Genomic DNA, 12,473 nt, shown 5'->3' on the forward strand with positions numbered 1-12,473 from the left:
GTCGTACAACAGCCGTGTTCCGTATACGTGTTGAATCAGTACCTACATCTAATCACTAATCAGCTGCAATCTATATTATAGATCTCGCGTGTTCTCTTGCTAACCAAACTTTCAACTCTCAACAGTACTGGCTAATTACGATCGGCTATAATAATATATAGATGTAAGTACTCTTATTAATATGTTATGTTATGTTATATTGGCGTTTCGTAAACGTATTTAAATTACAATAATTTCATACTCGCTGGTACACCCTGATGGTTTACCAGCCGTATACCTACTAGGCCGGATTGAATCACTCCGGGCCACGCGTTTATAAATAAGAAAATCCAACGAGTCTTACGACTAATACTTTCGAACTAAGCGAAGAAGAGGTTATAGGAAAAAATATAAACAACTTTTTTGCTCATCTCGCGTGTACGTGTGTGTGTGTGTGTGTGTGTACGTGTGTGTGTGTGTGTACGTGTGTGTGTGTGTGTGTGTGTGTGTGTGTGTGTGTGTGTGTGTGTGTGTGCGAGTTTATAATAATTCGAAAGGACACGTTTCGTGGTGCATCGCATACTATAATATTATGCACGACTGATATACGCGCGTATTATACCACTTGACCTTTTCACCGACGGTTTCACGTTTGGCAAAAATCAAAAACCGGTGTAGTAAAAACACATCCACCGCCGTCGTCTGCACCGGAGAACCGGCAACGTTACGAAATCGCTCAATTGAAAAACAACTCGATTTGGCCGGAAACGGCAATAGTAATAATTATTATTAGATAGGTATAATAGAGAGTAAAAAAAAATGTTAATATAACATAACATAATAATATAATAATAAAAAGTCCCCAGATCGGTAGGTATGTGTTATTCAAGCCGATTACGATGTCGTTTGCTTTCTATGCATACATGTTCAAGTATAATAAAATGTGCGTACGAGTGTGTTGATATAGGTATGTGCTAGCATACCAACAGTATGCGTACATACCGAGTATACGGCTTCCTATATCGCATCCGCTGTCGTATATAAGCAATTTTATATTTGAAAGTCCATTAGAGAAATTGTGCGAACGGAGTGTATATAATAGGTAATATAATAATTAGTGTTACCTATAATAATAATATAATAATATGATATATATAGATAACAAGCCGCAGCTACCGTCACCGCGATGACCTTTAAATACCACGACGTGCTAAGTCAATAAATAATCAAATCTAATATATAACATCATACTTAGCACTTAGGTAATAATGTGATATTGTTGTATTATATTATACTTCCTTGGTTTTAATATATCAACCATCCACTAGGTGTATTGTGTAGGTACTCTACCGCGTATGGTATGCGAATTTTTCTTTGACGATACTTTTAACGATTTTCTTTTCCTTTCTTTTCCGGAGAGCGTTGTTCGATCAATGTTTTATAGTGAACAAATAAAATAAAATCATGTACCTAGGCATGCATATAGCCCCTGTATGGTATGTATGGTACCTATATCGTAATATTAATATTATCATGCGGATAATAACAATATTATATAATTGTTTATGATAAATTTAATGGTGGAAAAAACAAATTCGACCTTAAGAAAATGTACGCCTGTGGCGATTGTCCCGTTTGGCCTCCCCTTTATTGTAACTAAATAATATGTAATAATAGGTGTAAAATACTAATAAATACGCTTTACTGCCGGAGCTGTTGCGTACCTGTGTCATAAACGACAAAATATAAACCGATAAATTGCACAACTTTAGGTTAATAATATTGTATACGCACGTCGTGGACCTCAGGCCAACGACAGCTACATGGATGTGACGCATACGTACACATCACACATGATATATATTTTATATTATGCATCATACGTATATATATATTATAAGACGCGTGTCGGACCATTGTTGTGTATAAATATTATTATTATTGTTATTATGTTCGCGGTCCAGACCAAATCTCGTATACCTACACGGCCACACGTAACATAATAATAATGGGATCGCATCATTCTGATAACAATAATAATTACGAATCGTTAATATAATATATTTATGTCCTTGCCGCAGGCATTAGTGATATTTTAATAGAAAAGAATAATAAGGCGGCGTATAGACTTCTTTATAATACATAATATTTTATATACATATGTACGTCCTATGGTTTAGATGTAGAAATTGACCTTTTGTTTTTCGACCAGGACCAATTATTAAACCGTCTGTTGGCGTTCCCACGCCGACTGTGCATTTATGTATATTATACTGTACACTCAGGTATAATATTATTATGTGCTGTTTAATATTGTATTAATGAGTCAAAGTTTTCCTTTTCTCCTCTTGACTCCGCGGAACATTGCTGGTTTGTTTTTGTGTGTACGTGTATTGGTAGACGTATTGTTCTTGTCGATTTTCCCGAACGTTGGTATATAGGTACAATATATACGGTCGGCGTGCGATTTAGAAAACGCGGTGAAACGCCACACGTACACATTGTTTTCTTCATTATACTGTTGGACAAAAGCGTGTGCCTGTGCATTATATATTATATATACTATTTTAGTGTATTACTATACCAGGACCGTCGACAAGGTCACTGCGAAACGTTGAGAGCTTTCGCAAAACTCAGGTATACAATTATATTATACTCTTCAGTCACCGAATCGATCCACGGATTTATTTTAAATCGTATTTTGTTTGCGGGCGGTATGCGGTATATGCAGCTGCAATTTTTTGACTGAACGATAAATACGTAAACAATCAATTATAATAATAATATAATAAACTTAATCATTGATCAACAAAAACTACCTATACGTTCATCGAAAACGATCCGCAGGAAACTATTCATTCATACACGTATAACGCTTCCGATTAAAAAAATATAAACAAATGACGCCACTTTATTTATTATGTACGTCTGTAATTTATACAATATGAGATACGGTGACACCCACCCTGAAATATACATCATCGTGACTATATAATATACAGCCATATAGCTGTTATACCTATAGGTACATATATTATTATAACAATATTAATAACAATGCGCATATTATATTACATTGTATACATACGACGCGCGTATGACTCGACTGATGGTTACGCAAAAATGCTAAACTGTTACGGTTGTTATGTCTGCGCAAAACTCGCGTCGTATATGCATTTTCTAATGAGTTTCTTTAAACGCGTACTTTATGCGTAATCCGCGTTGGAAAAAAAATAAACCATCGTGCCCACGGTTTAACGCGGCATTATAATATACACAGAGCGACGTGTGTAACAAATGTATATACGCACATTTCTATACCGAGAGCAAACACTTACCGGGTACCGACTAATATATATAATTATACCACCCGTCGTACGAGAATATAATATTATTTGCGTGGAGAACCGTGGTGAAAAGCGAATAGAGAGAAAGAGAGAGAGAAATACGTCGTCGACCCTAAGGATTTTTTTCTTTTTCATAATACGCGCGAAAATACACGTGCCTGATGGTGTACGTCTCGGCTCGAAGAGAAATTCACAGAGATAACGGTTTTCATAAAAATCTAATAATAAAATATGTTTATTATTTATATACCGGGTGATTTTTGTTACATTATTAATTCAGCCAATGTTTGTGTTTTAAAGACGTGTTTCTATGTAGTTTACCTGTATACTATAATCATTTTGCTGAAACATAAATAGAGTTTTATATTACCTATTTTTTTTAAATTATAATTTTTTTTAATGACCAACTTTTATTTTTAGTTCATATTATACTAAAGCAAAATATTTGAAAATGTGAATGTATAAAATAGTTTATCAAATACTTTAAAAGTTTAAGCTAAGAAATAGTTTTAGTGGGACAATTTTTTCAAAAATAGGGAAAGTCATTTTAAACTTCTCGAATATTAACTATACACACTATTCCGCTCCTGTTGATGTTAAATTCAAATAAATAATAAACTAGGTAAAACTAGGTTTAATAATATTTAATATGCAGTCATACTAAAATGTACAGAAATATTTTTGGTTCAAAATATGAATTTAAAAATAGAGGTTAAAATTAAAAATAAAATGAATACAATGTACAGTAGTAAAAGTAAAACATTTGAAGTTTTTTTTCGACAATTAAACATAAATGTAGTGTTAAAATTAATGTCACAGATTTCTTAAAATTAAATTAAAAAAAGTTCGAAATAATAAGAATTTACTGAGAACGACCGTCTTATATTATTAAACGAATCATCATGTACAATACAATGAATTAACCTGACTGCTGCGTCCGTGGGTTTCATTTAATTGATCGTGTTAAAGTTCTTTTGGCAGAGTTTATAAAACAAAAACGAATGGTAATCGTTTGAGGTGTGTTTTATATTATTTTGTCGTCAACACCCATATTGCTGCTGTCATAAGTCCCCACGTATACACAAGTCATATATATGAATATATTACCTTCTTTTAATATTTATTATATTATTATAAATTTATAATCATAGTGAGCCTATCACGACGGACGATATTGTGTCTGTCTATGGATTTTGAGGTCTACCTATCCTTATAAACACCTACAATTTGTTCAACAAAATATTGTTATAACATTATAATTATTAAAATTGCTTCCTGTACTTAACTCGTATGCGTTTATCACTAAAATATCGTATATTCGTACATACAATGATAATTATTTACCTAAATCAAATTTTTACTGACTATATTTTAATAGTTAACAAAATATTTTATTTAAAATTCATAAGGCATTTGTGTACGTTATCTTTCTAAATAAACAAAAGTAATACCTAGCTATGTTAGATAGGTAATATTGTTTTTCGTCATTCGTTACCTAGTATAGTAAATTAAGTATATATTATATATATATATATATATATGTATATTCCTAATATATACCTACCTATTTTGTGGTTAATTGGTAAATAATTTTCAGTCAAGAACAACGATAGATTATTATGTATTTCTGGTGTACAAGAATTAAGTTTATATTATAGCCTACTTTAAAGCTTTTTAGAACGGAAAATGACATTTCACTACTACGATTTTATACAGTGTTGATCGCGCAAAAATATCATAAAAATGCCAAATGGTATCTATTATGGGTATAGCCGTATAGGTATTGTTGTTGGTTAATACTTTAATCTGCACTTATATACTATATTATACTATTATATAGTTTTTAACGCTCTTAATGTTTTGTTGGTTAGACACTTTATAGACTTTAATTTACGAGTGAGACGGAGTGTGTATAATTATGATAGGCAGTTGGATTGAATGTTATATGCGTATTCTAATAAATCATGATATTATGTTTATAAAATATAGGAATATAGCATTGCATCGTACATACTACATAGTATAATAATATAATAATATTTAAAAGATTCACCACTCTGCACTCACATGTAGGCCCTCCTCATTTTGGATTCCATACCGTAACCAGAGGCACAATATTACCATGGGAAACATGCCACTGACGGCGGAAATTTGTCGATCGATGATGTCGCCGCATAGTATTTTCTACCTATACATTCGAAAAACCGTTCACGCGAACTCGACAATATTATTATACATATACACGTCGTACAAACACAATCACTCGAGTAGTAAATAGTTCGTTTTCGTGGTAAACATCATTGCAAAACCGCTGCCGTGACGTTTGCATTTCAAACACCTGCTGCAGTGTGTCTACAACACGAGTTATTCAATATTATGCATATTTTGCGGAACGATATCGCAAGTCGTACACAGCCGTCGTCGTCGTGTCATTCATTATTCAGTTAGATCGTAGGTACTATGTCCGAGTGTCTGACATGCCCACGCGGTCACGCGTCCACGCTCTACATTTGAATTTGATTTTATTTATCGAAAATGTTTAAACGTATATTATACATATAAATTTAATTATAATCGGTTTTCTATAATATTTTATACATTTTTCGATTAATCTATTATCCAAGCTGGCTTGTGAGAGAAATTGTGAGCTATAGCGTTTATATAATTATAATATTAGTTAATACATTATTAAACTTATGATATAATTACAGAAACGTCTTAACTCTAGATGAAATAAAAGATACAGAAAAAAACAGAAAATATTAATTTAATACGAAAAAAATAATTAACACTAATAAGTGAAGTTGTTAAACTATAACCATCATATTTTCCCTGATTATTATATTAATTAGTATACTTACATCTGCGTTGTAGGTACCTACCAGCCGTTTTTATTTTTATACACATTTTATGGAAAATTTTTCGCAGAACGGGTTTACTAGTAATACAAAATCATTATAACAAATTATGTCATGAAGAAACTTCCATACTTAGTTCAGTTAAACTAATTCTGAAATTTAATTTTGTTAATGTTATACCTAACGGTTCTAGAGAATTTTCGTATAAAACGCTGCATACCTACCGGACAACCATATTGGAACACTGTTTGATAAAAGGCTTAATATAAACTACAAATTCAATTTATTGGAAACATTCATTAAAGTTTATTTCATGTGTGAAATTATGATCATAAAGTCAAATTAATATATTGGTATAGCTAGGTATATGTATTTATGTATTTATTGTTGATTTATAATTATTTAGACTTAAGGGTTAAGACGGTAATTGCTGTTGTTTTGTTAGTTTTTGTTAGTTTTTACTGTAGCTAATTTAAAATTTTTTTCAGTCTGAAATCCATACGAAAAAAATATTGCGGTGCGCAATCATATTTCAAACTGTCTTTTGTATAGTGTTTTCGTAAAATGTCAATTTGGTCGAAAACGACATAGTCATTCTACAAATTCTAAAACGTGTTCACATAAATCAAAGGTACTTTCGTTTTATGAATACATTTTGAATTTTGACTGTCGGCGCAATAAATTTAAAACACAAAATAAACTCCTATGTAATACAAGCAACGCAATTTATTTCGATTATACAGTGCAGCATGGCAACGAGTATGATTAGTGTAAATATATTTTATATGTTCAGAGGCTCACAGCCCATTTTCATTTTTCACAGCAGTAATCACAACACGTACAGAAGGTAATGTCCCACTAAACATCTTTATTTTACCGTATACACATTTTTCGACCGTCAATTTATTGGTCAAACAAAAATATTACCGTATTCACAATATCATACACGTTAACTACACTGAAATGTTGTTTTGTTTTTATTTTAACAATTTGGTACCAAATTATAAACCACAAATGGAATTAAGACATATTTAATTACGCTTTTAAGTTGTAAATCAAAACATTTATTCAGTTAGTAATTAATTGTTGTTTATCCAAGTTATGTTTTATTTTTTCAATTTCCTGTGGACCATAATACTTAAATTTACGTTTTTTTTAAGAGCATAATTATTTAGTAATTTATCTGTTATCCAATTGTAAAAAAAATATAATATTATAGTGTAGCCAACATGGCGTAGAATAATGTGTTTACAGTAAATACTTTTGTGTGAGCGATAAATTGACGGTAAAAGATTCTGAAATCTCCCTGTAATGTGTACTCGGTAAAATCACGAATTTTCTCGCGGACATTCTCGCATTAACATAGTGTAATTTTATTATCGTGGTTAAAATGAAAATAAAAACGGGCAGTGAACATACACATTGGTATATACTACCATGGCGCGGCATACATTAATTTTATTATACAATTGTAATTAAGTTATTAGATACCTACTTCTCACTGAAAAAAATACTTAAATGTTGAATGGTGTACATTGTTATAGTTTTTATATGCTTTGAAGCGGTAATCTGTCTGCAAATTAGTAGTTTTAAATTTGAATTTTTATAAAACAAAAATTAAATTTCATACTATGTTAAGAATTCTGAATCATTATAATTGTATTAAAAATATAATAAAAATAAATGTTTATTATATTACCTATACTGTTACACTAATCAAATACCGGTCGATACTAAAGATAAAAATGATAAAATACGCGTATATATTGTGATAGACGTGAAGATGAGTAAAGGGAAATCACTTATTCACACTAGTCGAAATAAAATTTGACCCACCTCACAGAACAGATCGTTAAATGTGTGGCAATTTTTTAAAATAATTTGATGATATTATTTATATCTATTAAAGTGATCTGTGGCGTCATCTGCATTATACATTTTGATAACAAATCTAAGTCTTGAAGAGTGAAATTATGAACAAAACTGCAGCTGTGAACCTAATTATATGTTACATTTTATAATAATGAGATATTATTTGTAATTTTCAGAAAAATGAATGATGCATTCAGAGGCTTTGGTGTGGTTGACGACGGGAATCGGCGGTCCCCTATCCGTGGTATGGCTGTGCTGGGCGATACTGGTACTGTGGTTCGGCCGGGGCCAATGGCGGCCGTCAGACCCGCTTCTCATAGCGTTGCTGGCTGAGGCTATCGCCAAACAGGCGGCCGGGACCGCTGGTTCGGCGCTGTCGCTGTTCCGGCCAGATGAGCCGGCGCTGTGCAGCGCGGTGCAGTGGCTGTGGACGGCCGCGCACACGATGCAGGCCGGAACGCTAGCATCGCTGGCCCTGATGGCTGGACTGAGGCGCAAAAAGCGGACGGTGGCCGCAGGTGGCCGGCCGCTATTGCTCTACCACCTGGCCAGCCTGTCGGTGGTGAGTGCTTGCGTGGGCGCCGCCGCATTGATCGCCCAGACGGACCCGTGCGCGCCACCGTCCGACCGCCGGTACGCGGTGTTCTCGTTGGTGCTACACGCGTCCTTGGCCGCTGTGGCCGCTGCGTCTGCCGCGTTCGGTTGCGCCGGCCACCGAAAGGGTCCCAACCCGCTGCTGGTCAACTCGTCGTCCGACCTGTCGTCGTGCATGTCCGAGATATCTACCGTATCCAGTTGCAGCCGGGGTGGTATACGGCACAGCGTCAGCGACTGTAGTGACCGTACGACGGTGACGTGCACCACATCAGCCACCGGCACCGGTGGCTATCACCGAACCGACTGCGCACTGGTCAACGACCTGCTCCGTTTGCCGTCGGCCGGTAACGCCCCGCCTGTCACGTTCCTCAACGGAGCGCCCAGGGCGTTAATGCACCACCAGAATGGCACCGTTGCCGAAGACGACACGCTCCGCAGGATGGACGAGACCAAGCGGCTTATCGACTCTGGCACGTTGCTGACGAGCAGCGACCGGGACAGCTACGCCGCATCCACCATCAGACCATACCGGTACGGCGGCGGCGGTAGTGGTCTGGGTCCCCGGTATCAATTGCCGTCTACCGCGGCGTCCGTGTCCGTCACGTCCACCAACAGCCGTGCCCCATGCCTGGCCAAACGCGTGTCACTGGTCCAGGACGTCCGCATCGGCTACGTGGTGGCCATACTGCTCATGTGCTATTTAGTGGACCATTTGCCCGTACTGGTAAGTCCGAAAATCGATTTAGTGTTATAATATAAGTTATATTACTCAATATCATACTGTTATATTAAAATAATATGTACACACACAGTAATGTGCAGGTCGTGCACATAATAATAGGTATGCATTCGCGTGTTTTTGTTTTTCCGATAACTATTTTCCAGAATTTATAGGTAGGTACCTATATCATAATTTATAATATTGGGCAATATGCATTTGGAGCAGTTTAAAAAAAAAAACATATTCATTAACTGAATCTCTGCAGCTATTTGTACAGCTGGACAAATTATCGATTTTCTTATATTGTTATAGATATTTCATAATATTATTTAAATTTGATTTTAGTTGGTTATTTTTTTTCTTAGTTAAATAATTATTAAAGTAAACATATTATTTTTTTATTTGTTGAACCGTGTTTAAGTTGCCTAAGACACAAACGCTGAATTATTTAATTGAAATTATAATATAAATCCACGCGCATTTTATCTCAATCAGTATAAAGATAAACGTCCAGAATTCGGGACAAACCGCTAAAACCACACCCCGCCTAATTATACCGTTTTCGGCTAAAATAATAATGTACTTACGCTGCAGATCTAGTATACGTGATCTATTTAGAACGGATCTATAGATGATAATATAATAATATTATATATATATATATATATATGAATAATACGAAGTGACAAAAATGCCTAAATAATACTTATGCCGGGTTTGATAAAATATTGATTAATTTAATGGTTCACTAAATCATTTTTAAGGGAAAATTATTCAACTCTATTGATTCATTAAGCATTTAGTGACTGTTTATGCAAACAGACATTAATATTTACATTATGTCACGTGACTGGATTTTCTAAATCCAATGGTAAAATAATATCATGTTCATTATACATGCACCGTAAATAAAAAATATTATAAATAAGTGTCGAAGAAACTAATTAAATTTTCACAATTCATACAAAGTGCTTTTAAATAATAAATGCCATGTTAGGTTAGGTTATCCTCCCTTTATTATCCGTCGTCACTCGTCATCGCGGTCGTCACGAAATCCTCGTACGGTGCTTTTCTTTAGAATGGAGGTGGCACGAAGACTTATTTTGTCATATAAAATAATTATGGAATTTTTTTAATTTTTTTTTATAATTATTGTAAGAAAAACTTATAATATGAGATGTTGTATTAAATTTTAAATTTGATTTACCTAAAATCAACGATTGTATCGCTCACAAATCAACAAGAACTAAAACTTTAAAATAAGTACGAAGTTATACTGCTCTCGAGGTAGACAATATATTGTAGATGTTTTTTTTTTGATATTTAAGTTGGATTTTGGTTAATAAATATCACACTTAGAGAACTACTTAATAAGTATACGCAAAAACACAAGTATAAAAAACGCTCTGTACTTGCACCTTCCCAGATATTATGACGGTAAAATACCTTTATAATAATATTATAATTAATAGCCTAAACAGGAAGTTTATAAAATTAACAAAAAAAAAAAAAACATTTACAATATTTTCGTCACGTACTCCACGTGCACGTTTTTCGCGATCGATATGTATAAGTTAGTAACTTTCTTTCTATTTTTCTGATATAGGAATTGCGTGTCGTATTTTCATTTCGTCGTTGGTATAATATAATATAATAAACGCGTGAAAAAAATATAATTTCTAAAAAACGAACACTATACGGTGGTATCTTCTACTATATATAGCTCGAGGTTCTTGTCACGTTGGGGCCCATTATTATCGCAGTATTGTAATTGGTATCATTTCAACTATTTGTGTTTTCTATACGTCAGACATAATACTCTTTATATACATAACACTCTTTATAATATTATTATAGAGAGTGTTATGTAGACGTGAAGTGGACATTTATGAAAGGGTTTTTCTTTTTAAATTGAATTGTTGAAAAAATGCACAAATAATATAATTGCATCTCGAGTTAAATCGCGTTTACTAATCCCGTAAAATTAAAATAGTTATTGTTTTTTTCGTAGTGTAACTGGTTTAGGCCATTGGTTCACCCACGTTTTCGGTTTATTATCCAAGTCATCAATAAAATATAGGAACACATTTTAAATCAATAAAAAATAACACATTTTTATGTGCTCCAATTGATCGTAAACCGCAGTAGCCGTATTGCTCGTTCTAATGTGGTTCGCCACGAACGTTTAAAATCAATAAGAGAAAATCGGGTTTGTAAGATCACGCGAAACGCGAGTCTCCACTCCCAATGTACCTAACATGTAATAGTACTCCTATTCATTCTATTTACTACCAATGTCACGTACGATTTAGATTTAAATTCGACTGTAAAATCTGAATCATTTTTAGAAGCACGTTTTTTTTTTTTTTTTCTAGGATTACACAAAATATTAACACCGATTGAATGTTTCGGCCACTTTCGCAATACTTTTTATCAAAGTATTGGTATATGACTTGTAACTATTATAATTACTTAATACCTTTAATAGGTAATTATTATTTTTTTTAGTGACAACATTAATTATAACCATCGTTTTCATATAGATAAACTACAAATAGATCTTACTCTATAATTCTTAATACCTACATTCTATTTGTTCGATATAGTCTCTTGACACTTTCCGTTGTTCAGCATCAGATATTTAAATATTATAATAATATAGGAAACCAAATAGTGAAACCAGCCAGTTCGTTATTTCAGAACTGCGCAATTGAAGTTGATTTTATGTGTGGGGTGCTCTACTGGTTTCCGAGTTAAAAATAATCAGTTGTCAGAATGCTATTAGTATTTTATGACGTCAACCGCGTACATATAGCCATATTATATTATATTTACATCATGAAGTTTCTTTCATAACTTATATTAGAAACAAAAAATTCGTCATAATATTCTGTCTAGCGTGGTATATGCGCGGTAGAAGACTTGTATAAATTATATCAGTTCTCTATTAATCAATATACAATATACATATTATGTAGCCAAACTGTTTGTTTGTGTGGACTATGCCAATATACGTATAAATAAATTAATATACATTTAATAACCTGCAGTGGCGCCATATTATTTATACAATGTTGTGACAGAAGCTAATACAGAACT

At 33.6% G+C, this 12,473-nt stretch overlaps 1 protein-coding gene across 1 annotated transcript in view; it reads left to right on the forward strand.

The window, feature by feature from the left end:
* LOC100568937 overlaps positions 1 to 12,473 on the forward strand; it is a 72,126-nt gene that overhangs the window by 13,284 nt on the left and 46,369 nt on the right. Inside the window, exon 2 of the mRNA XM_029488180.1 lies at positions 8,233 to 9,377. Coding sequence (XP_029344040.1) covers positions 8,241 to 9,377 — 1,137 coding nt within the window. The 5' untranslated portion in view covers positions 8,233 to 8,240. The remainder of the gene's footprint in view (positions 1 to 8,232; positions 9,378 to 12,473) is intronic.

This window comes from Acyrthosiphon pisum, chromosome A1 (assembly GCF_005508785.2).
Source record: "Acyrthosiphon pisum isolate AL4f chromosome A1, pea_aphid_22Mar2018_4r6ur, whole genome shotgun sequence".
In the NCBI taxonomy this organism is placed as follows: Eukaryota; Metazoa; Arthropoda; class Insecta; order Hemiptera; family Aphididae; genus Acyrthosiphon; species Acyrthosiphon pisum.